Raw genomic sequence first — 20,843 nt, 5'->3', positions numbered from 1 at the left:
GGATAGAGCAGGAATTGAGCAGGATGGGATGGGATGGAGCAGGATGGGGCAGGAGGCCTTTGGGCACTGTGCTTCTGCTTTGCCTCCTGATGGCTCTCTCTGACACCAGAGAGTGCAGATGTGAAGTCTGATGCTTTTCCCTCCTGCCTCCCTCCCAAAGCAGATTGCAAAGCTGTGACTAATTGTAATGCAATTTGGCATGGGCTGAGAGTGTAATTCCTGTCCCTGGTTCAGTATGATAATGTGAAGGGAGCAGTACCTTGCTTTAGAGTCAAGGTGCTGAGCAGAGCTGCTGCTGTTGCATGTGTGATGCAGTTCCCCATCACTCAAGACTTTTTCTTTGATATTTTTTTAAAACCTTCCCATTCTTTCTTTCTGGGATAAAAACAACTGAGATTTAGTGGAAAAGGGAGAGGCCTGTGGAGGAAGTTAGTTCAGATGCTATCTGAACAGGCTTAAAATTGAGTCTGTTCCATAAAAAAAGATCATTTTTTGGCGCTGACCTTTCTCTGTAAAAGGTATTTTTTTTAGCGTTGCTCTCAGATGGTGGGAGAATGGGGGAGAGCAGGGAAGGGATGAGGAAGGGATTGTTATGGAGACTTGTTCAGGCATGCACATCTAAATGTCAGGCCTTGGAGGAAGGAATGTCTGGAGTTTGTGGCAAGAAGGCTCCTGGTATTGCATCAACGGAGAGATCCTCAGGAATTCAGTCTGGCAAACGCCTTTCCCAAGATGTGTGCTGCTCTGGGGGTGGTGGGGAGAGGCTTCCAGGGGGTAGAAAGCAGGGGAGGGAGACTGGACTTTGATGCAGCTGTGCAGAAAAACAGGCTTAATTGAGTGAGTGAGGGCTCTAAATGAGTAGGTGGAAGAGCACGGCTTGTGAGCAGAATCCATTACTGAGATTAGGGCAAAAGGCTTCTGGGAAGTGGGCAAATGAATGATTCTTGAGAAAGAATCATCTTCCTTCTGTCTTAGAGCTGACAGTGCAGCATGGCTTTAAGTGCAAAATACAAAATAGCTGAAGGTTTATATGCTAGAAGTTAAGTAATGGGAGAAATTAGGAAAATCATGTAATGATGTGGAAGGTTCAGGGCTTTCACCAGGTGATGGCAACTTGACAGGCTCATGAAATGGCCTGGTAATGGTTACAAGCATCCCCTGTGCTTTTATAAGGCTGCAGCATCAAGGCCTGAAAGGAAGTTCTGGCCAACAGGATCATCCTCTCTGATTTGTTCAAACCAAAACTCAGCTGGGATACCCAGGACATGAATTTAAGATAGAACATGTTGCTTAAGGTGCAGGGTGTTCAGAACTTGAGTGTTTTGGGTAGTGCCTGAAGAAGAAAAAAATCAGAACCATGAGTATCACATACCCCATCTCTGATGGGGCTTGCTGGAGATTATTCTTGCACCCAGCTGTTGTTATCTTGATGTCATTGAGCTCTGGGATGGTTGTAAAACAGATTCTGTTTGCACCAATGAAAAACTAGAGACCGTCTTAAAAGGGCTTGGAACAAGAACAGGAGACTAGAGAAACAGCCCTGTGTTTCAGTAACACACCAGCCTGTTGGAATGGATTTGGCTTCAAATTGTACAAGGAAAACAGTTAAAGAATTTGGAAACACCTTGTTTTTTCTATCAATATTACTTAACTCCAGCTTATTGGGCCATAAGGAGGTTAAAATGTAGCTGCTGCAGGAATTCAGAGTTCTACAAGTTCTAAAGTTCAAAGAAATTTGATTTCATTCTTTTTTAGTTTAATTACCTTTATGTGTTAGAGTTTACATCCCAGTGTACCCTTCAAGAAAGACACATTGCTGTGTCAGATCAAAGCAAGGGAAGGACGAGGCAGTCAAAAATAACCCTGTGTTTTGAGGGTAAACTGCTGCCTGGGAGTCTCAGCAGGAACTGTGCTCTCAGCACATTCAGATCAGCTCAGTCGGAGCCTGGTGAGAAGTGGAGGAAAACACCAAATCAGGGAGCTCAGAGCTGGTTGTAGAATACCCTGTTTGCAGGCACTTAAAAATAGCAGGGAAGCCTTGTGGCTCTGTCCTCCCTGCAGATAACGTGCCCAGGTTCCCTCCAGGCTCACTTTGCTGTGACACACTGTGCAACCCCCAGAATTGTTTTCACGTGACTGATCTGCCTGTTCTTGATCTGAGCAGCCCCATCACAGTTCCCTGTTTGACCAGATGCTGCTCACTGGGGCTTGTCCTTGTCCTGGGCTGTGTTTGTGGCCTGTAGGTTCCATCAACTCCCTGATCCCTTGCACATTTTGCCCTGCTTTGTTATAATACAGCCCAGAATATGCATAATTACAATGATTTTATTTCACTTTGTGTTGTTCTGAGAGCAGAGCAGTCCTGCCTTTAGGTTAAGCTTCAGTTAAACAGGAGCAGAAGAGCATATGTTAAACCTGATAAAACAGTGCTCAGCCACTGTGCTTTGTCCCACTAAGTTTATAGCAATATCTTTCTTTCCTTTCTGAATTTTTGTGAATATCACTTCTGGGGGGGGCAGGGGGAAGTCTGCTCAGAGGAACAAGTTGGTACATTTTCATCACCAGCTCAGAATTGTTTGCTTGGCTGTGGTGGCAGGACGAGGGCAGCTGCTGTGGCCTGGCTGGCACGTGGGGAGGAGGGCAGGCTGGGGACAGGCTGGGAGCTGTTCAGCTGAGGTGTCAGGGAAAGGCAGGCAGCAGGGACTGGGTTTGGCATCGGGTCTGGAGGCCGTGGTGGGAAGGAATTCAGCACTGGGGGTGTGGGGGTGCAGTTTCCCTGTGGACACCAAAGGATCCGCAGCTCATTCCTGTTCCTCTCTTGCAGGGGCTGATAGTTCTTGGTGAAGCTTCGCCCCCTGACCCTGCAGCAGATGATTCCTCCCGTCCTGTTAGGGCTGAAGTCAGGCTGGAGCCTGGGGCTGAGCGCCTGGTAAGTGCCAGTGTGGGGCTCACTGCTCCAGTCTGGGGAGGGAAGGCTCATCCCTCGAGCTGTGGGGCACAGGGATGCTCAGACCATGGCACTGGCCTCGTGGAGCAGCTCCTTGCTGGGAATCACTGATCTTGGTCTGAGCTCACCCCCTCCTGCCTTGTTTTGGGGTTAATAAACAATAGGATTTAAACACCTTTTGGAACAGAGTTCCTGGGGGTACCTTTGTAATATGCATTAGCATTTTGTGAAGCTTTAAAATCCTAACTAATCCCTTCCCTCCAGCAAAAAAAGTACCTCAAACTGAGAGCAGCATGATTAGCAAAGGCTGCTAAAGATGTGGCTATTTAATATCTGCCTGAGCATCTGAGCATTCCCCCTTGGAAAGGGCACTAATGATTGCAGTGAGATGCACTGGAAACTATGCAGAGTGCCAGGTATTTATTATTTAATGCAGAAATGTAGGGCACAGACTGAAGGCTTGATCATACTGTTCATCCTGCCTGTGATTGCTTTGGATCCTGGGGGATGCATCAATGCATTAAAATGGAGGGTTTGCAAGTTGTGGTGGAGCAGGAGGAGAAGGGTGGTCCCTGAAACTTGGGCAGGTTCTACTTGGCACTTTGTTGTGGCCACTCCTGCAGCCCTGTGTGATTTTTAGGAAGGAAAGGGTGTTTATTCCCCTTGCACAGGGACTCCCCCATCACTCCACACTCCCAGCTTCTCTGTGACACTGCTGGAAGTGTCACCCCTGGAACCGCCGCCTCCGGCACCCAGCCCCTGGCTTTGTGCTTAATTAGGGCTGCTCATTAGGGCAGGCTGTTGAGTCAGAGCCCTGATCTGCTCGAGCCAGAGATTACCCAGAGACTGAGGGCTCTTACTGGAAAGGGATCTCTTGGGCCTTTCCTGGAGAGGTGCTTATCATTTTGGCCCCCTCCAGGCCCTTTCCCCCCAAACTGGCAGAGTTAGAGACACATCTGCAGCGTGGAGCAGAGGGAGGAATCCATCTCCTGTCTCATGCCCAGCTCCCCTGGATCTCCTCCTCTCGTGAGTGCCTCGGATCCGTGTCCTTGGGCATCGGCTTCCTACGTGGGATGGGGCTGATAATCCCCAGAGGAACTAATCCTATCACCAGTGGAGGGAAGGGCTTTGCAAATAAGGCCTGGGAATATCTTCTGGGAAATGGAAGCTCAGTAGGTGAATAAATATTTTTGTCTGAAGATGGAAATGACATGAAGCCCTGAAGACATTACTTGGCTGTTGATTTTGGTTCCTTGGATTGCTTGTCTAGTGAGGGGCTGCACTTGATATTGCCCCCTAATTAAATATTTCTAGTGCTAGGGTGGAGGTCTGAACCTGCCTGCTTCTGTTAGGGATTTTTGGGAATACAGGGGACATTCCTGGTGTTGTCTCATGACCTGTCTGCACACAGCTGCTTTGCTGCCCTGACGTGCAACAGCAGATGTACTACAATTGAATCTTCCACACCCCCCAAGATTCTCAGGGATCCAAAGGACCTGGACTTCCAGACCCAAAGCACATAGAAGAGCTCAGTCAGGAGCAGGGGTGTGATCCTGGTGCTGTGGATGCTGCCCTGGATCCCAGGCAGCCCTGGAGGACAGCACAGCCTTGGGAGGGAGGTGCACCAGGAGCTGGCACGAGAGTGAAAGTGCAGGAGGTGTTGGCTCTGCTCGTGTGTTGGGTACACCCATCCCAGGGTGATAAAGGGAGCCTGGGCTGCTCCTGATAAATACACGTTGGATTGATGCTTTCCAGCTTCTCCACAGGAAGCTGAGTCCCTCTGTTCCTATCTTGAACCACCAAGACAGAGCAAACTCTTGGAGAAGAAGTTCCTCATTTAAGACCCTTTCTGTAGAAGAAAATAAAGGATTTCAAAAGAGCTTGTGAGTCACGAGTACCCGCCCTGCTGCACCAGGGCTGCCTCTGGCGGGTGTCACATGGAGGCTCAGCCTTGCCAAGCCTCTGGAAAGCAGAGGGAAAGTGCTCAGCTCCTGCATGACTTCACCTGGCTGGGCTGCTGAGCTTACCTGATGGCTCAGGTGTGAGCCGATCTCGCTCCTCTGTCTCTCTGGGTTGGTCTCATCCTGTCTTTGCAGAGTTGGTCTCATCCTGTCTTTGCTCCCCCGTAGTAGAAACATCTCTTTTAGCAGAAGTGTAAAAACCCCCGCAAAGTTCCTCAAACAGGCCCAGGCAGAAGTTGTCTGAGTTGTTGAAGATGGCCCTTCCCTGGGTGACTCAGGTGTCTCCTCTTCTGGAAACCGTTAATCCAGCAGTGCCATGGCTGGGCTTGTTGTTTATTGAGTTGGGGGGTGTTTGCTGGGGAGATTTAATCACCACAATGCAGATGGGTTTGGGATGGAGTCAGGGCCAAGCAGGGGGCTTGGCTGACCATCTGTGTGGTGTCAGAGCTCTGCTTTTGCCTTTTTTCTTGGCACTTGAGCCACATCACCACTGTGTGTGCTCAAAGGGGGAACCCCAGCGAGAGACAGGGCAGGGAGTGTAGGAACTTCCACACAAAGGAAGAAATCAAGTTTAACCCCAGGGAGGAGCATGTCTGACACCACAAACAGGGGGCTGCATGGGAGGGGCTGAAGGTGGTGAATGCCAGAGGTATGGACACACTGCTGGGCTGCAGGGTGGGGAGCAGGAATGTCACTGGTGGGAGGTACAAAGCCAGTGTGTCCTTGGAGCTTGGTGACAATCCTGCTGCTCCCTGCAGAGCCAGGGGGTTTGTGTTTCAGACCTCAGGCAGAAGGGATTGGGGAGCGCAGTGTTTTTAACTCAATTTTTACTCACTTTGCTCTACCAAAAAGGTGTTTCCAGCTTTGTGTTTATGCAGCACTTTCCGTGTTGCAGACTCGCCCTGCTCCCATCCCAGCCCCACAGCCTGGGTTCACGCTCATTTAAAACACTCCCTAAAATGCTGTTTGGACTCTGTTTGCACAGGTAGTAAGTTAAAATGCAAATTCAGTTTTGCAAGTCAGTTCCCCACTCCCTCCCTCCCTGTTTTCCCCCAAAGTGCTTCAGCAGGAGCTTTCAGCCACATGGCTCAGAACAGAAACCAAACTGCAGGAGAGACTGCAGAGGTTTACAGGTGGTGATGAACTTGTTTGCACCATGGAGACAAAATGCTAAAATCTCCTTAAAGCCCTCAGCCTTTCATGCTCCTGGTTGCCTGAGGGGAATTAAAGTCCTTTGGATCTTGGAATGAAAGAGCTGCCATGTATCCATCCTCTTGCTGTCCCTAAGATCTCCTTATGTCCCTGCTCTCCTGTTCATACAGTGACTTCTGAACCCTGCTTTGAAGTCCTGTGTGGAAATCCATGGCTACAGTGCAGAATCCTCAACCAGAACCCAGTTATACTAATTGTGGCTATTTAAGAAGCTTTTATTTATTTCTATTTTTCTCACCCTTCCTTAGAGTGTGTCTGGATCCCAGCCCCTAGAAAGCTTGGGAATTTCTGCTGCAAATACTCCTGAATCCCATCCCACCAAGCCCTGTGGAGCACCAAGACCTGTCAATGGAGTTATTAACACGTAAGCTCTTGGATATTCTGGAAGAGTTTGCTTTTATGATCTTTGCAATGTCCCGTTGGAAACCAGGCTGTAACTGGGTTGGTAATGGTACAGATGGTGTCTTTTTTCAAAAAAGTACAGTAGTAGATCATGCCTGGAAACATTTTGGAGGAGATTGCTTGCTTGAGGTTTTCTGCTGCATTGTTTTGCTGAAAATGGAATGAAACTGAGCTGTGTTTACATGAACAAGCCCTGCAGGCAGCTGTGCACTGAGCATGGGCAAAACTATGAGTAGTTTTAATACATCTGCAAATTGTGTGATTCAAAGGTACTAATGCCCTGCTCACAGAATTATCTGTAACCACTGACCCACTTTACTGGAGTTATGGAGGAATCCCGTTGATTTGGGGAGTAAAACTTCCTAAATTCTTCATTTCTCCAGGCTGCTTTTGTTGACAAAGTCTTGAAATGGGTAAATGAAAACAAGTGAAAGACATTCCTTGATGCTACAGGGTTGAGCTACTTGAAAACCCTTGAAAAACGTTGCACTTGTTCAGTGCCTTGAGGAGGCAGGGAAAAAGAGAGGGGAAAAGGGAAGGAGGGAGGGAGGGAGGGATGGATCCTGCACCGATGTAATGCGAGCAGATCAAGGAGCCCATGGCTGCAGCTGGAACACTGCAGGCTGTAACAGAGCCCTTTGTATCCCTGTAGCCTTTGAACTGCACAGCCTTAGACCACAGGGCTTTAATGTTTTGCATTTTTAGAAATGAAACACTTGTAGAAGAGACATGAAAAGGTTCTGTAGATGAGGTGCTGCTGCGCTGGGATCTGCTCGGGGCACGGGGCATTGATGCCAGGGCTGCTGCAGCCTTTGTGCCTCGGAGAGGTTGATGTTAACTCTGCCCCTTTCTGGGGTCACTGCTGGGAGCTGGCACAGGTAGAGATCTCAAATACCCATCAGAACCAAGTTTACATCGGGGCTAAATATTTTTTCTATAAAATTATATGTTCTCTGGCATTTAGACTCAGAAAACCTCTTGTCTAAAGATTCCCCAAACTCTCATTCTGGAGGAAGCTGAATTCTAGGGTTAAAGCTGTTCAGGTCTAGAGTGGCTTTTTCTCTGTGGCTTTCAGTGCTGCTTTTTTGTTCAGAGCTTCCAAAGGGATTTGGTCAAAGGTTCAGTCATGGGAGAGTGGAAGGTGACTGAAGTAAAAGCAAAAAATGGAGTTGGTTTAATAAAACCTGTTGTGCCATGAACTGCAGAGCTCTAAACTCAGCATGGAGCGTTCACTCGGGTGCAAACCACGAACCTGCTGGTAGTGCCGCACGAATAACTGGAGTTTTCCTGTTCTCCTCTCTTGTGGGGCAGTCTGCAGCCTGGCCTGGCAGAACACGCTCAGGGAGATGGCCAGGAAGCCGAGGAGCTGCTCCACAAGAGGCAGCGCCTGTCCCTGGTCCCCGCGGACGGGACGTGCGTGGCCGCTCGCACCCGCCCCGTCCTCAGCTGCAAGAAGCGGCGCCTCGTCCGACCCAGCACCATCATGCCCCTTTCCAAAAAGGTCAGTCGAGGTGTTTTCTGCTCTTATATTTCTTGTAAAGATTGAGAAAACAACAGGAAGGGAAGAGCAGGACAGCAAGGCTGTAAAGGCTGTTGGAAAAACAAAAAGGAGAAATGAAGGAGAAGTTGTAACAGGTTGGAAGATTTTTCTTTGCTGTCACTGGGGAGGGAAGATGCTGAACTCGTGAGTTTTCTTAAGCCAGCCAACCTGAGGTGAACTCAAGGCCAGGTAGGTCAGTGTGGCACAGTCTGAGCAGGAGAAAGAAGCCCTGAGAAGTCGAGAATCAGGAAACCTTAACTCTGAGACAGGAATTAGCAAAGCCCAGGAACTCGCTGCTGCTGCTCCTCAAGGGAAAACCACAGCTGTTTGCCCAGGCATACGTGGGATGAATGCCCTGTCTCTTCCTGTTTTGTTTTCTTTATTACTGTTTTTTATACTCCTCTCCCTAATGCAGAATTCATTCAATGGAAATGTGGTTTATTGCCTGCATGAGGAAGGGCCATGTTTAATTCTTTTTATTTTCTCTTAGGAATACCATAAACTTGTCAGTTGGAGGGAAAATAGTGAGAAATGAAGGAAATAAGGATCTTTATTTGTCCATGCAGAACCATAATGGCAAAAATCCACTTACCTTTGAGACAAAGTGTTTCAAGTCTAACTTTCCCACAAGGGCTGGGGGGTTTTCACTCTGCGGATGTTTTAAAGAGAAGCTCCAAAAGCAGCATTTTTCTGAGCAAAATAGATTCTTCCTCAGTTGAGTCAGCTCTAACTGATCACTTATCTGCAGTTTTATCTGGGGTATTTCTGGGAGAGCTCTGCAGTGATTACTTGCAAGATCTTCAGTGATTTGGAAGTTGCTGAACATTCTCTTGGTGGATGCTGCCTTGTACACTCAGTGCTTGAAGAATTGGCTGTAAATTCTGTGTTAGATCTTTGTTGTTGTCATCAAATGCATTTGGTAATCAGAGATGGTTCAGAAGAGCAGTTCCAAGAGATGAAAGGAGCAGAGAGCAGGGGATTTCTGAGCCCTCCTCCAGTCATTCCAGAGACAGCTGAGTCATGGCCAAGTCGTGCTCCAGAAATACCATGTCCAGTTGCCTCCACTCCCCTGCCCAGCAGAAAGTGGCTGTGGATTGAACTTTGCCACCTGCATTGTGGAGGTTTTGATCTTGCAATGTTTTTATTGTTTTCCTCACAATTCAGTGCACACATTGATGGGATTTTGTGCCCAAAGCTGGGGGCAGCCCTTCAGCTCACACGTGGGCAGAGTGGCAGGATTGCCTCTCTCCTTGCACAGCCATCCTGGTTAGAAAGCCCTGTGGGCTTAATCTTTATTATTTTTTATTAATTAATTAGTTCCCAGCAGTGGTACAGCACTGCTGATTTATGCTCATTTTTGGATCCATCACAACCTCCACATCCTCTGGGCAGAACTTCCAGAGGTAGCACCATAACTGCTCAGTTTCCCCTTCCTCCTCTTCTCTGGGCACTGCATTTGCTTCTTGCATTTGCCCTCAATGAATTACATTTGATTTATTTTAGATAATTTCTCTGAACTTTGTAACCAGGAGTGGGTTTCCAGCTCTTTGCTTCAAGCAGCCCTTCCCATTGTAGTGTTATTTGCTGTGGATATTTTCTCCCATCCTTCAAGTCATTCATGGAAATTATTTGAATAATTCTGACTCAGAACAGGCTTCTGCAGGATCCGGTTTGATCCATTCTTCCATTTTGGTGGGGAAGCAGGGATTGTTTTCTCTGCATGGAGTTTATATCCACTTGTGTGTCTGCTTGCAGTGGTTTCACACAAATGAAGTCTGTATCAAGTCTATAAATCTGTGAATTGTGACTCTCTCCTGGTTTAAGGAACGAGGTTGAGAACCACCTTTGTCACTCTGTAGATGTCCCTGCAAGTGTCAGCTCCTGGCATATAATGATGGCTCTGACCCACTGCAACTAAAAATGGCTTCTTTGCCCCTTCTCTGACAGCAGAATTCTGCTGCCTCATGGTTTTTATAAATGAGGTTTCAACCTAGATAAAATTAAACACTTTTAGTCAAATTTAGCAGCTGTTAAACTGTCTGTGCTGGTAAGTCGTAGTTTTCAGTTGTGTTTATGCAAAGTGAAAGCATCCTCTCGTGAGGCCAGACTAAATTAACACGTTCTGTACAAGGTAGAGAAAAAAAGGGTGTGTGTGTGTACATACATACATATATGTATATAAAAAATTATCTATCTATATAAAAATTACCTATATTAATTATATTATCTATATATATATAAATTCTGTACAAGAGAAAAAAAAGGGTGTGTGTCTATGTGTGCATATATATATAAATTATATATATATAAAAATTACATATTATATATATAATTAATATTGAATAACTATATAATTAATATTGAGTATACTATATATTGAATGTACTATATATACTACATACTATTGAATAGAATTAATATTGACTATACTATATAATTAATATTGACTATATAGAATTAATATTGAATATACTATATATATTATGCATAATAAGTAGAATTTATATTGAATATACTATATATTATGCATAATAAGTATAATTTTGAACAATATTTTTAAAATGTCACATAACAGCTATTTAATATTATAAATAATTTTAACAATATTTTTAAATGTCACATAACAGCTATTTAATAATAAATTCTGTAGAAATAAAATTAATTTATTATATACTTATTGATAATCAAATGTAACTATAATCTATGAAATGCAGTTTGATTTTAGCCATTTTATGTACACATACAATATGTATTTTTACATACATGCAGAAGGAACATTCAAACATTAAAGCCGCTTTTCGGGCGTCTCCCATGAGCTGTCCCAGGGGCCGTGGCGTGTCCCTGGGCTGGCTGTGACGTGTCCCTGTGTCCCCTCAGGCCCAGCGTGGCAGCCTGGCGCGCTGCAGCTGCGACGTGAACCCCTCGTGTGCCCTGTGCGGTACCCGCAGCCCCAGCACGCTGGAGATCCAGTACGACGCCCCCCTGCTGGAGCGCCTCTCGCAGCTGGACTCCTGCATCCACCCTGTCCTCTCATTCCCAGATGGTGAGCACGGCGCCTGCTGCCTCTGGGGAGGTGCAGATCTGCTGGGGTACAGCCAGACCTGGTCATCTGCAGCTGGAGTTGGGATGGGAGCCTTGACTGGAGCAGGAGGGGCTGGGTGAATGTCGCACCCTGGGCTCTGTTGAGTTTTGGGAATCTCAACCTGCAGCCTCACAGCAGGAAAGCCAAGCAGTGCCTGGGAGTCCTTCCTGGGACCTGCCTCTGGGGCTCTAAACCACTTGGGGAATATTTGCTTCCATGAGTTTGTCCATCTGTATAAAATGATTTGTGGGTTGGTTCATCGCAGGAAATCCTTTTGACCTCGTGAGGAATTGAAAATGATCTTCCATGGTTCGCTGGGCACAGCAAGAAGGGATGTTCCTGTTAGGACACTCAATTTCTTGTGTTACAGCTTCAGGGTTAATCAGCACTAAGAGAGGAATAATTAACCAGCCCTGACCATGGGCTATTCACAAATTCCATGTGTAGGGACTTTTCCCAAGGGAAGAGTAGTTTCCAGAGTCTTCTTCAACTGGTGCTTTTATCAGGAGAGTTGGGAAGTGCGTGGATCACAGTGGTTCCTTGCCTTGGTGGGAGTTCATGGCTGCTTGGAGTGTGAAATTGTGGCTGCCCCATCCTTGGAAGTGCCCAAGGCCAGGCTGGATGGGGCTTGGAGCCAGCTGGGACAGTGGAAGGTGTCCCTGTCCCAGCCATTCTGGGATTCTCACACTGGCAGGAAGGTGTGTGGCCTGGCCTCCCATGGAGGTGTCAGCTGCTTGGTCTGGGCTCATGTGTGTGCTTGGGTTTAAATTCCAGCTTTTCACAAACTTTTTGTGACAGTAGGAAATGCAGGGGGTGTCTGGGAGCAATTAGTGTGGCCTCTTTCATTAGCACTATATTTAAACCAGACTAAAATAGTAAATTGGTGCTATTTTTAGCTAGATCCCTCCCCTCCCAAAGACACAGCTCTGATCAGGAGTGCTCAAGGAACTTAATGAACTCCTGAAGCAGGAATTCATTTTCTGATTTCACAGCACTTGTGATCCTCTGTAGTGCTAAATCAAATATCCTGGGATATGGGGAGACAACCTGTTGGGTGCTGTTGCAGCAGAGGCACCAGGCAAATTATCCCATATTCTTCCCATTTTCAGAGCTCCCTGCAGCTGCCTCACAGGGTAGAAGATCAGTTCTGGCTGCATGAGATCAAAAACTTTGAATTTAAAACTAATTGGTGTAAACACCTGTGCAGGAATACCCATTTTCCAGTACTGGTGAACTTTATTTATTCACTAATGCTTAAAGCAGTTGGCCAGGTTGATTTTTGGGATGGGGGTGATTCCTGTCCTAGAGAAAAGCCAGGTAACGTGTTCAGGTGGGGAAAGGGCAGTGCCTGTGCTGCTGGTGTGCTCTGAGGTGTCTCTGTGCACACCTGTGGGGTGAACCCAGGGTGCTGCTGGGGCTGCTGTGTGTGCAGGGCACGCTCAGGGTTCCTGTGGCCAGGGCACAGCTGTGAGCATGTGCTGACTTTCACTTTGAGCCGGCTCTGGGTGCCAGCCGGGATCTCCAGAGCAGTTTGCCAAGGGCAAAACTGCCAGGCACTGCAGGAGAAAAAGATCATTTATTCACTTATTCCCTGGCAAGCAGGACCCAGCCAGCAAGGCCTTTAACCCCTGTGCTCCACCAGAGCTTTGTCCCCTTTGTCCCCTTCCTTCCAGGGTGGTGTGGGGTTTTTCGGTTTTTTTTGGTTTTTTTTTTTCTGGTTTGATTTCTCGCTGGGAATTTTTGGATGATGTAATAACCTTGGAGGGAGGATGAGCGCTGGGCTCACTGTGGTTGCCATCTGCTGGTCCCTGGGAGCCCTGCACTGCTTCCCGAGGAGCAGGGGGAGGAGGGATGGTGGCACTGCTGCCAAACCAGCAGAGAACTCCCTTCCTGCTGGCAGCGTTTTGTCCTGGCCTGCTCCCCCTCCCTTCAACCTGCCCCCTCCTTCCACAGATGGCGTGGGATGTCAGCTGGGAGGAAAAAGCAAACGATGAGCAGAGAGCAGAGGCCATTTTCCCCAAGTCTGGCCACTCCAGTGGATGGCAGCATCCCTGAGGGACTGCCCTGGCCCCTCTGTTTTTTGGGACGTGTCCCCACAAGCCAGCAGTGATGGCCAAAGAGCTGCCATCACCCTGTCACTGCCCTTCTTAGCAAGGGGCTGGCTGACAGCTTTAACCACCAAGGTACCCGGAATGAAGCTGTCCTGGCTTTCTCCAGGGAGCCAAGTCCCCTCCAGCTCCATCCCCTTTGCCTGCCTGGATCTGCTGGGGCTTCCCAGTCTCTGAAATTGGGAGGGAAATACTGGACAGGGGTCCAGCTACCAGCCAGGAGTTCCTCCTGCCCTTGTGGCTTCTCAGGTGTGGTCACACACAATTTCTCATGGTTGAGATGCCACATCAGGCAGATTTACATGCTGCAGTGCCTGGTTGGCTTCTGGCTTGACTTGAAATTGAGGATTTAGGCCGAATTTCTCTCTTGCAGCCCAGATTTGGTGCTGAGATACCTCAGATATTTGAAGGTCAGATCTAAGGTAGCACCACATAAGATACCTACAGAGGTGAAGACACAGGAGTTTTCTGACTTAAAAAACTTCGTTCTCTTGCCAGGATATGGTTGGGCTGTGACTCCTGTAGGAATTTCACAAAGATTACAAATGTTGGGACCTATTGCAGGTCCTTCCTGAGCAGGGGGAGAATGTATGGAAGCCTGGGTCTGACAGTCTGTGCTTGCATGTTCACCCAGGGCTGTTCTTACTGGGAGCACTGGGGCAGGGTAATGAGACCACAACTCTTTGTCGCACGATTAATTTGGATTAATGCTCTGTACCCCCTGCAGATGTGCCGACGAGCCTGCACTTCCAGAGCATGTTGAAATCCCAGTGGCAGAACAAGCCCTACGAGAAAACTAAAGCTCCCAAGAAGCTGTCGCTGAAGCACAGAGCCCCCGTGCCCCCCAGCCTGGCTGACCCCGCGCGCAAGGACCGCCACAAGCTGGTCAACTCCTTCTTCACCGCGGCCAGTAAGTGCTGCCCCTGCCCCAGCAGGAGGAGGAGGAGGAGGAGGATGCCCTTCAATCCCGCTCCCAGGGGTGAGGCAGGGCTATGGCAGGGCTGCAGGTGAGCTGTGTGCAGGTGCAGCTCAGGTGTGTAGGGACCTCCCCGTGCTCGGTGTCAGCCATGCCCACAGCAGTGCCGCAGGTTCTGAGCACACCTCCCCAGCCACCCCCATGGTGTGGACAAAAATTTGTGCAGCTGGAAAACTCTGCCCCAGTCTCCTGTGCCAGCAGAAAGAGAGGTGAAAGCAGGCATTTCATAGCTCTTTCTCTGTTCCCCTCCTCAGAGCGCTCCCATCAAAAAGCCCAAGCAGACAAGGCACACAGGCCGCCTTTAGACGATTTTTCGGCCGTGTCCAAGGCCGAGAGAGCGCCAGAGCGCTCTGCCCAGCCTCCTGCCTTTGACAAAAAGCGATTGCGAGACTGCTCATCTGAGAGGAGTGAAGGTAGGCCCCCAGGGGCAGGTGTCTCGGGGGGAGCTTGGGCTTTGCTGCATCCCCAGCCTCTCTGCCCCACACAGAAGGGGGCATGCACTGCTTCGGGCCCAGCCGCCACCACAGCAATGCCTCGTGTGCTCTAACCTGCTTCTTCCCCAGGGCAGCCCCTCAGAAGGCGGCTTCTCTTTCCTGCACAGTGCTCCTCAGCACCGGCCACCTCTGGTGCACATGGTCCTTTCCTCTCCACCACCACCCCCTAGGGTGGGCTGGGTTTTTTTGCTAATGTTGTTGTTCATTTTCTCCCCCTCCCTGTGCAGTGTTGAAGCATCACACGGACGTCGGTGGCCCGAGCTACCTGGCAGCAGCTGTGACCCCCACCCCTCACAGCCCCATAGCTCGGCAGCTCTCCACCTCCTCCGAGGGCTCTGCTCCCGCCAGCTCTGCTTCCCAGGGCACCTCTGGCACTGCTGTGAGTATCTGCTGCCTTCCCAGGGCTTCTGGGCTCAGCCCATCGTGGGGGCTCAGCTGGTACACAGATTTTGGCCTGGGGAGTGCTCAGTGTTCCTCTTGCCACGCTGGACCCTTTGGTTCAGCTGCTGCTGGGGTTGCTGGGTGGGTGTTGGATGTGTTGGCTGTGCTGCAGTTCCAGGTTCACCATCAGCTCAGCAACTGCTGGTGAATGTTTCCATTCCCAGCAGTCCCTTGGCTTTGGTGCACACCCAGATTTTGGTGTCTGAAGCAGTGTGGGGCTGCCAGGAGCAGAGCTGAGCCCCAGCAGTGCTGCTTCCCCTGGGACAGCTCCCCTCGGTGTCACCAGGCTGTGACACCAGATTGGGGTCACAGGGCCAGGGCACAGCACTGGTGGTGGGGATCTTCCACCTGTGCAGCAGTCCCTGAACTCAGACCATCTTCTGAGACACGCTCAGACTGCCACAGTGCTTGAGGGTGGCAGAGTGTGGGACCTTCATGAGCTCTGAGTCTGGGCTGAAACTCCCTCCCACTGTGCTTGGGACAGGGCAATGGCACAGCTCCTCCGCCAGATGCTCTCATCCTCCCAGGCCCACGTCAGCAGAAGCCTTTCAATGAAAGACTGAATTCTGCTGAGCTCACAGGTGGCCCACTGAAGGATTTGGCTTCTTTCTGCCCCCCCATTTGGTAGTTGGGGCCAAAGCCTGGATGTGACCCAGGGAGAGCAGAGCAGGATTCATGGAGCCCCCTGCTCCAGGCTTGTTGCCATGGGCTTCTGGGTCCCCACTGGGTTCCTTCACTGCGGAATTCAATTGTTCCATCACCAGCTGTGACATCAGGGTGTCAGAAGAACCCAGTGGTGGTTCAGCTTGAGTGTGCTTGGTGTTTTGGAGGAGAGGACAGCCCATCTCAGCAGCTCTGACACCTCAAGGAGGCCTTGCCTTGGCTCTGCACACCCACCCTGGTTTTCTCTTGCTGCTTTTCCTGCTGTGCTTTCACAAGCTCGTTCAGAAATGCAAGATGAAGAGGTTTCCCTCCCCCAGCAAGAGGATTCCAGGCCCTGGGCTCCACACTCTGGGCTCAGGGGTGGAGCTCCTGTGTTCAAGCGTCCCAGGCAGCTGCGGGTCTGTGAGGGCTCCCCAGCCAAAGGGTCAATCCTTGCTCTGGGCAGCCACACCTTGGGATTTGGCTTTCCTTGCTGCTGGGGCAGTAGATTTTGGGTTGGGGAGAGGACTTGGAGCAAGCAGTAGGAGAACTCTAGTCTGATGCAAATTGATGTTGGCTCTGAAGTGTCCGTCGGTCAGACAGGGCCATTCTGTCCATCAATGACTTCCTGTGATGACTTTCCCACGTGCCAGACCCCACATCCCTTTCTCACATGGCTCTCCCTGTTGCAGCAGCCGAGGAGGAGGAGGGGTGAGAGCTCCTTTGACATAAACAACATCGTCATCCCCATGTCCGTGGCTGCCACCACCCGCGTGGAGAAGCTGCAGTACAAGGAGATCCTCACCCCCAGGTACTGCCCCAGCCCCAGAGGGGAAGCACAGTGCTTTGCTTCTTCTGGGGAATAAGGGAAAGGTTGGAAAACTGATCATAGCATTGCTGGAGACTGGCTAAGTTAGAGAGTGTTTTCTCTGAGGGGCCTTTGGCCATCAAAGCCAACTGCTCAGCTCAGCGTCTGCTCAGTTTAAAGTCACTCCTGGTTGTCTCCTTGTCTTGCTGCTAAGTCAAAGGTCCCAGTGGTTTCCCAGCTCTGCAGGTGCCTGGGCTGGGTTAACCTTGCAGTTCTGCCTCTTCCCAACTTCCCTCTGTCTTCCTCCTGGTCACCTGTGCTCTTCCCTGGCCCATTTCAGAGCAGGGCAGGAGGGAGCCTGTGGGAGGAAGAGAAAGAAATGCAGCAGCCTCTGCTCTGCTTCCTCTGCCCTTGGGGAGCTCCAGCTGTGCTACCAGACCACTGAGGAGGTCTGGTGCTTCAAACTGAGCTTTAAGTGTGTTGCTCCTCATGGCAGGGTGGAATTTCCCCTTTCCCAGAAGGCAGTGTTGGGAGGGGAGGGGGATGTGCAGCTGGTTCTAGCAGTGCCCTGAGTGATGCCCATGGTGGTTGTGTTGCAGCTGGCGTGAAGTTGATATCAGTGCTCTGAAAGCCAACCCTGAGGAGGACAACGAGGAGGTAAGAAGGATTTTATTTCCCAGGTAATGTGGGATGAGGCTGGTGGTAAATGAGCAGTGTCTATGGAGGGAACAGAGGCAGGGACCTCAGCAGGGAACCAACAGCTGGGGTTGGTTCCTTTCCAGGGCTCCCAGAGCTCCAGGAGTGTTTGGACAATGCTCTGGGGCACAGGGTGGGATTGTTGGGGTGTCTGTGCAGGGCCAGGAGCTGCACTGGATGATCCCTGTTGGGTCCCTCCCAACTCAGGACATCCTACAACTCAATGATAACATTTAATTTCTCACTGCAACTAGTGCTGGCAAAACTGTACAGAGAAGATTGCTTTAAAGAAGAAAGCTCTGACCAAGCCCTCTGCCCTTCCCTTCCCAGGTTGAGGACTTGTCAGACTCAGCCTTTGCTGCTCGGCACGGGAAGTGTGAGGAGATGGAGCGGGCGCGGTGGCTCTGGAGCACGAGTGTCCCCCCTCAGCGCCGGGGCAGCAGGTACAGCCCTGCCCTCAGGGCCACATGGCCAGCACTGGGGTGCTCCTGGGAGCAGCTGGGGATTCCTACAAATGGCTGAAAGCTGGTGTTGAAAAGTTTGGCGTCATCCAGCTGGAGGAGCCCAGGTGGGAGGGGGCACAGCCTTGCTTAGGTGGGGGTGAAGCCACAGCCCAGTTTGGCTGCAGACAGCTGCACCAAGTGCTTCCTCAAGCATTTCTGCTGTTCCAGAAGTGTGGGAGATGCTGTGCCAGCCCAGAGTCCAGGGTAAGGCACAGGGCTGGCAATGGCATCATTCCTGCAGGATCAGGGACACTGGCACTGGGCACTCAGTTCCCTTTCTGCTGTGTCTTTATGAGTGGGTGTCTAAAACCACCACTGTTTCCAGCTGTTGATCTCATCATAAACCTGCTCAAGAAGAGATTTGCTCTTTTCAGTTCCATCACCAGGATTTGGTTGCCTGAAGTCACTTTGTTCTGGGGCAGAGCCACAGCTCTGTCCCTGCCCTTGATGCTGCTTTGGTTTTGGTTCCTGCCATTGTGGGGGTTCCTGCAGGTGCAAACCTGGCCTGTGGCAAACCCCCCTCGTGCTGCTGCTGCTGCCCTGTTTCTTCTGCAGCTTCAGTTCCTAATGCTCCTGGAGATTGGGATGTTTTGCTGTTTCTTTAGCCCATTTCTTACCCCTGAAGTCCTTGATGGCCACTTGCTGTTGTAGTTCATCTTGGAAAGTTGCACGTGGATTTGGGAACTCAGTTATATTTCTCTGCTTGTAGCTTGTGGGTTTTTATCTGGACTCTGTGTCAGAGCTCAGACTTTTGTAATTCTTGGTTGAAATCTGAGGTCTTGGGATTTCACTGTGCTCCTCCCACTCCCAGCTGCTGAAATTGCTGCATTTCCAGCATTGCTGATCCCTGCACTCAGTCCCTGAGCTGCTTCCAAGGGTGACCTGGTGTGAGGAGGGGCAAACACTTGGAAGTGTCTTGATTCCATAGGGAGCTTCTCACCATGGAGTTTGTGCAGCACTGGGAGTGTAGGAGATATGTGGGACATGGAACCACAGGAGAGCAGCATCAGTGATGCACCCAGACACTGAAAGGGGACAGGGATGGGCCTGGGTGGATTTTGTCTCTGGGCTGTGGCATTCCCTGCTCGTGTTCCCATCAGGGTAAAAGGATCCTGGGGTAGGATCAGGCAGCAGGGGGGGAGCATGGCCGGGCTCTCAAACCTGCTCCTGTCTCAGGTCCTACAGATCAACAGACGGACGGACGACCCCCCAGCTGGGGAACCCCTCGACTCCCCAGCCAGCATCCCCTGAGGTGGGCAGCTACCACTCCCACTTGGAGCTGTCCCACACCCACTCACCACGCAGCCCCATCAGCCCTGAACTGCTCTGTGCCCCCCTGACCCCCCTGTCCCGGGACTCCCTGCGGCTCCTGTCCAGCGAGGACACGCGGTGCTCCACGCCCGAGGCCGGCCTGGACGAGCAGGTGGGTGCTGGCTGCAGCCAGGGCAGGTGACCCTGGTGTGGGGACGGACACAGGTGTGACACCATGGGTCACCCTGGTGTGGGGAGGCAGGTGTGACACCACGGGTCACCCTGGTGTGGGGACACAGGTGTGACCCTGGTACGGGGAGGCAGACATGCCACCACAGGTGACCCTGGTGTGAGGACACAGGTGTGACACCATAGGTGACCCTGGTGTGGGGACACAGGTGTGACCCTGGTGTGGGGAGGCAGACATAGCACCAGAGGTGGCCATGGTGTGGGGACACAGATGTAGCACCACAGGTGACCCTGGTGTGGCACCACAGGTGACCCTGGTGTGGGGAGGCAGACATGGCACCACAGGTGACCCTGGTGTGAGGACACAGGTGTGGCACTGCAGGTGACCCTGGTGTGGGGAGCAGCCTGGCAGCTGCCTGTGGGCAGTGCTGGAGCGCTGGCCCGGGTGGGATCAGGGCACGGGAAGCGCTGCCAGCAGCTGCCTCCGTGTCCTCTCCACATCTGCTGGAGCTTCCCGGGCGCTGCTCCGAGCTGGGAACCCGCACCAGGAGCAGCTCTGAGCTCCGGATCCGTGCGGGGAGTGAGGACAGGAGGCTTTTGCGGGGATTTCCTGGGGATTTTGCGTAACTCCTGTCTCTCCCCCAGGCCGTGCAGCCCTGGGAGCGCCGCACCTTCCCGCTCTCCTACGACCCCCGGACGGAGTGCGAGGAGCAGCCCGACCCCCAGGACCGGCTCTCGCGCTGCACCCGCCGCACGTCGGGCAGCAAATCCTCCCGGGAATGCGATGGCACTTCGGCTTCGCCCAGCCTGCCCAGCCTCAAGAGCCGAGCCCCGCTGGCCCCCCCCTCCTCCTCCTCCTCCTCTTCCTCCTCCTCTTCCTCCTCCTCCTCCTCCTCCTCCTGCTCCGCAGTCCTGCGGCCAGCGCACAGATAGAGACACACGGGGAGACATGAGCAAACCAACACACAGAACTAACTCTTGGCATTAAAGCTTCCAAAATCTGCGTTTGATATTCAAACATCCTGCCGGGAATTTTCACAGTTTTTAGTGAATTTAAGGAGTTTAGAAACTGTTTTTTGTTTTCTTTTTTTTTTTCTTTTTCTTTTTGTTTTCTTTTTTTTTTTTTTTTTTTTTTTTCCTTCTCCATGTTTCCTCGTCACATGAATGAGCCCCCAGATTCCTCCCAGCGGAGTGAAGCCTCGGGAGGGGAGCAGCCCACCAGACCCCCTCCCCTTTCCTCCCTCCTTTAGGTGTATAAAACTAGAGCACAGGATTTAGCTGACTAGCAGATTTCGGGGATAGTTTTTCCCACCAAAAGGGTGTCGTTTTCTCTTAACCCACTCCCCCCACCCTGAAAGGTTTTAGTGGAGTGAAATTAGTGGTGAAAAGTGATGTCTTGGGATTGCAACCTTCACTGTCTGGCTGTCCTCACCTGCAGAATGCCCACCTGCACTTCACCCTCCTGCGTTATCCTGCCCCAGGTTGTAGTTCCAGGTATCCAAAGGGGGGGATTCTGTCCCTCCCTGATCCTCGCTCTGCCCCTGGGGACACCTCTCCCTTCCTTCTCCCCTGGTTTGGAGCAGCCATGGCT

At 50.9% G+C, this 20,843-nt stretch overlaps 1 protein-coding gene across 4 annotated transcripts in view; it reads left to right on the top strand.

Moving 5' to 3' along the window:
* KANSL1 (KAT8 regulatory NSL complex subunit 1) overlaps positions 1 to 20,255 on the top strand; it is a 75,478-nt gene extending 55,223 nt beyond the window's left edge. For 2 of the 4 annotated variants that reach the window (XM_071451078.1, XM_071451079.1), the window contains 12 exons: positions 2,825 to 2,929; positions 6,369 to 6,484; positions 7,834 to 8,023; positions 10,940 to 11,105; positions 13,980 to 14,162; positions 14,483 to 14,641; positions 14,950 to 15,101; positions 16,498 to 16,616; positions 17,213 to 17,270; positions 17,640 to 17,752; positions 18,989 to 19,235; positions 19,898 to 20,255. In XM_071451078.1, coding sequence (XP_071307179.1) covers positions 2,825 to 2,929; positions 6,369 to 6,484; positions 7,834 to 8,023; positions 10,940 to 11,105; positions 13,980 to 14,162; positions 14,483 to 14,641; positions 14,950 to 15,101; positions 16,498 to 16,616; positions 17,213 to 17,270; positions 17,640 to 17,752; positions 18,989 to 19,235; positions 19,898 to 20,185 — 1,896 coding nt within the window. In that variant the 3' untranslated portion in view covers positions 20,186 to 20,255. The remainder of the gene's footprint in view (positions 1 to 2,824; positions 2,930 to 6,368; positions 6,485 to 7,833; positions 8,024 to 10,939; positions 11,106 to 13,979; positions 14,163 to 14,482; positions 14,642 to 14,949; positions 15,102 to 16,497; positions 16,617 to 17,212; positions 17,271 to 17,639; positions 17,753 to 18,988; positions 19,236 to 19,897) is intronic. The other 2 variants (XM_071451080.1, XM_071451081.1) reach the window with 2 other exon arrangements.
* The last annotated feature ends 588 nt before the right edge of the window (positions 20,256 to 20,843 follow it).

The sequence above is a fragment of the Agelaius tricolor genome, unplaced genomic scaffold (assembly GCF_023055355.1).
Source record: "Agelaius tricolor isolate 1412-34295 unplaced genomic scaffold, bAgeTri1.0.p SCAF_31, whole genome shotgun sequence".
In the NCBI taxonomy this organism is placed as follows: Eukaryota; Metazoa; Chordata; class Aves; order Passeriformes; family Icteridae; genus Agelaius; species Agelaius tricolor.
The sequence above is the reverse complement of the archived record's forward strand: the minus strand, read 5'-3'. Positions and strand labels throughout refer to the sequence as shown.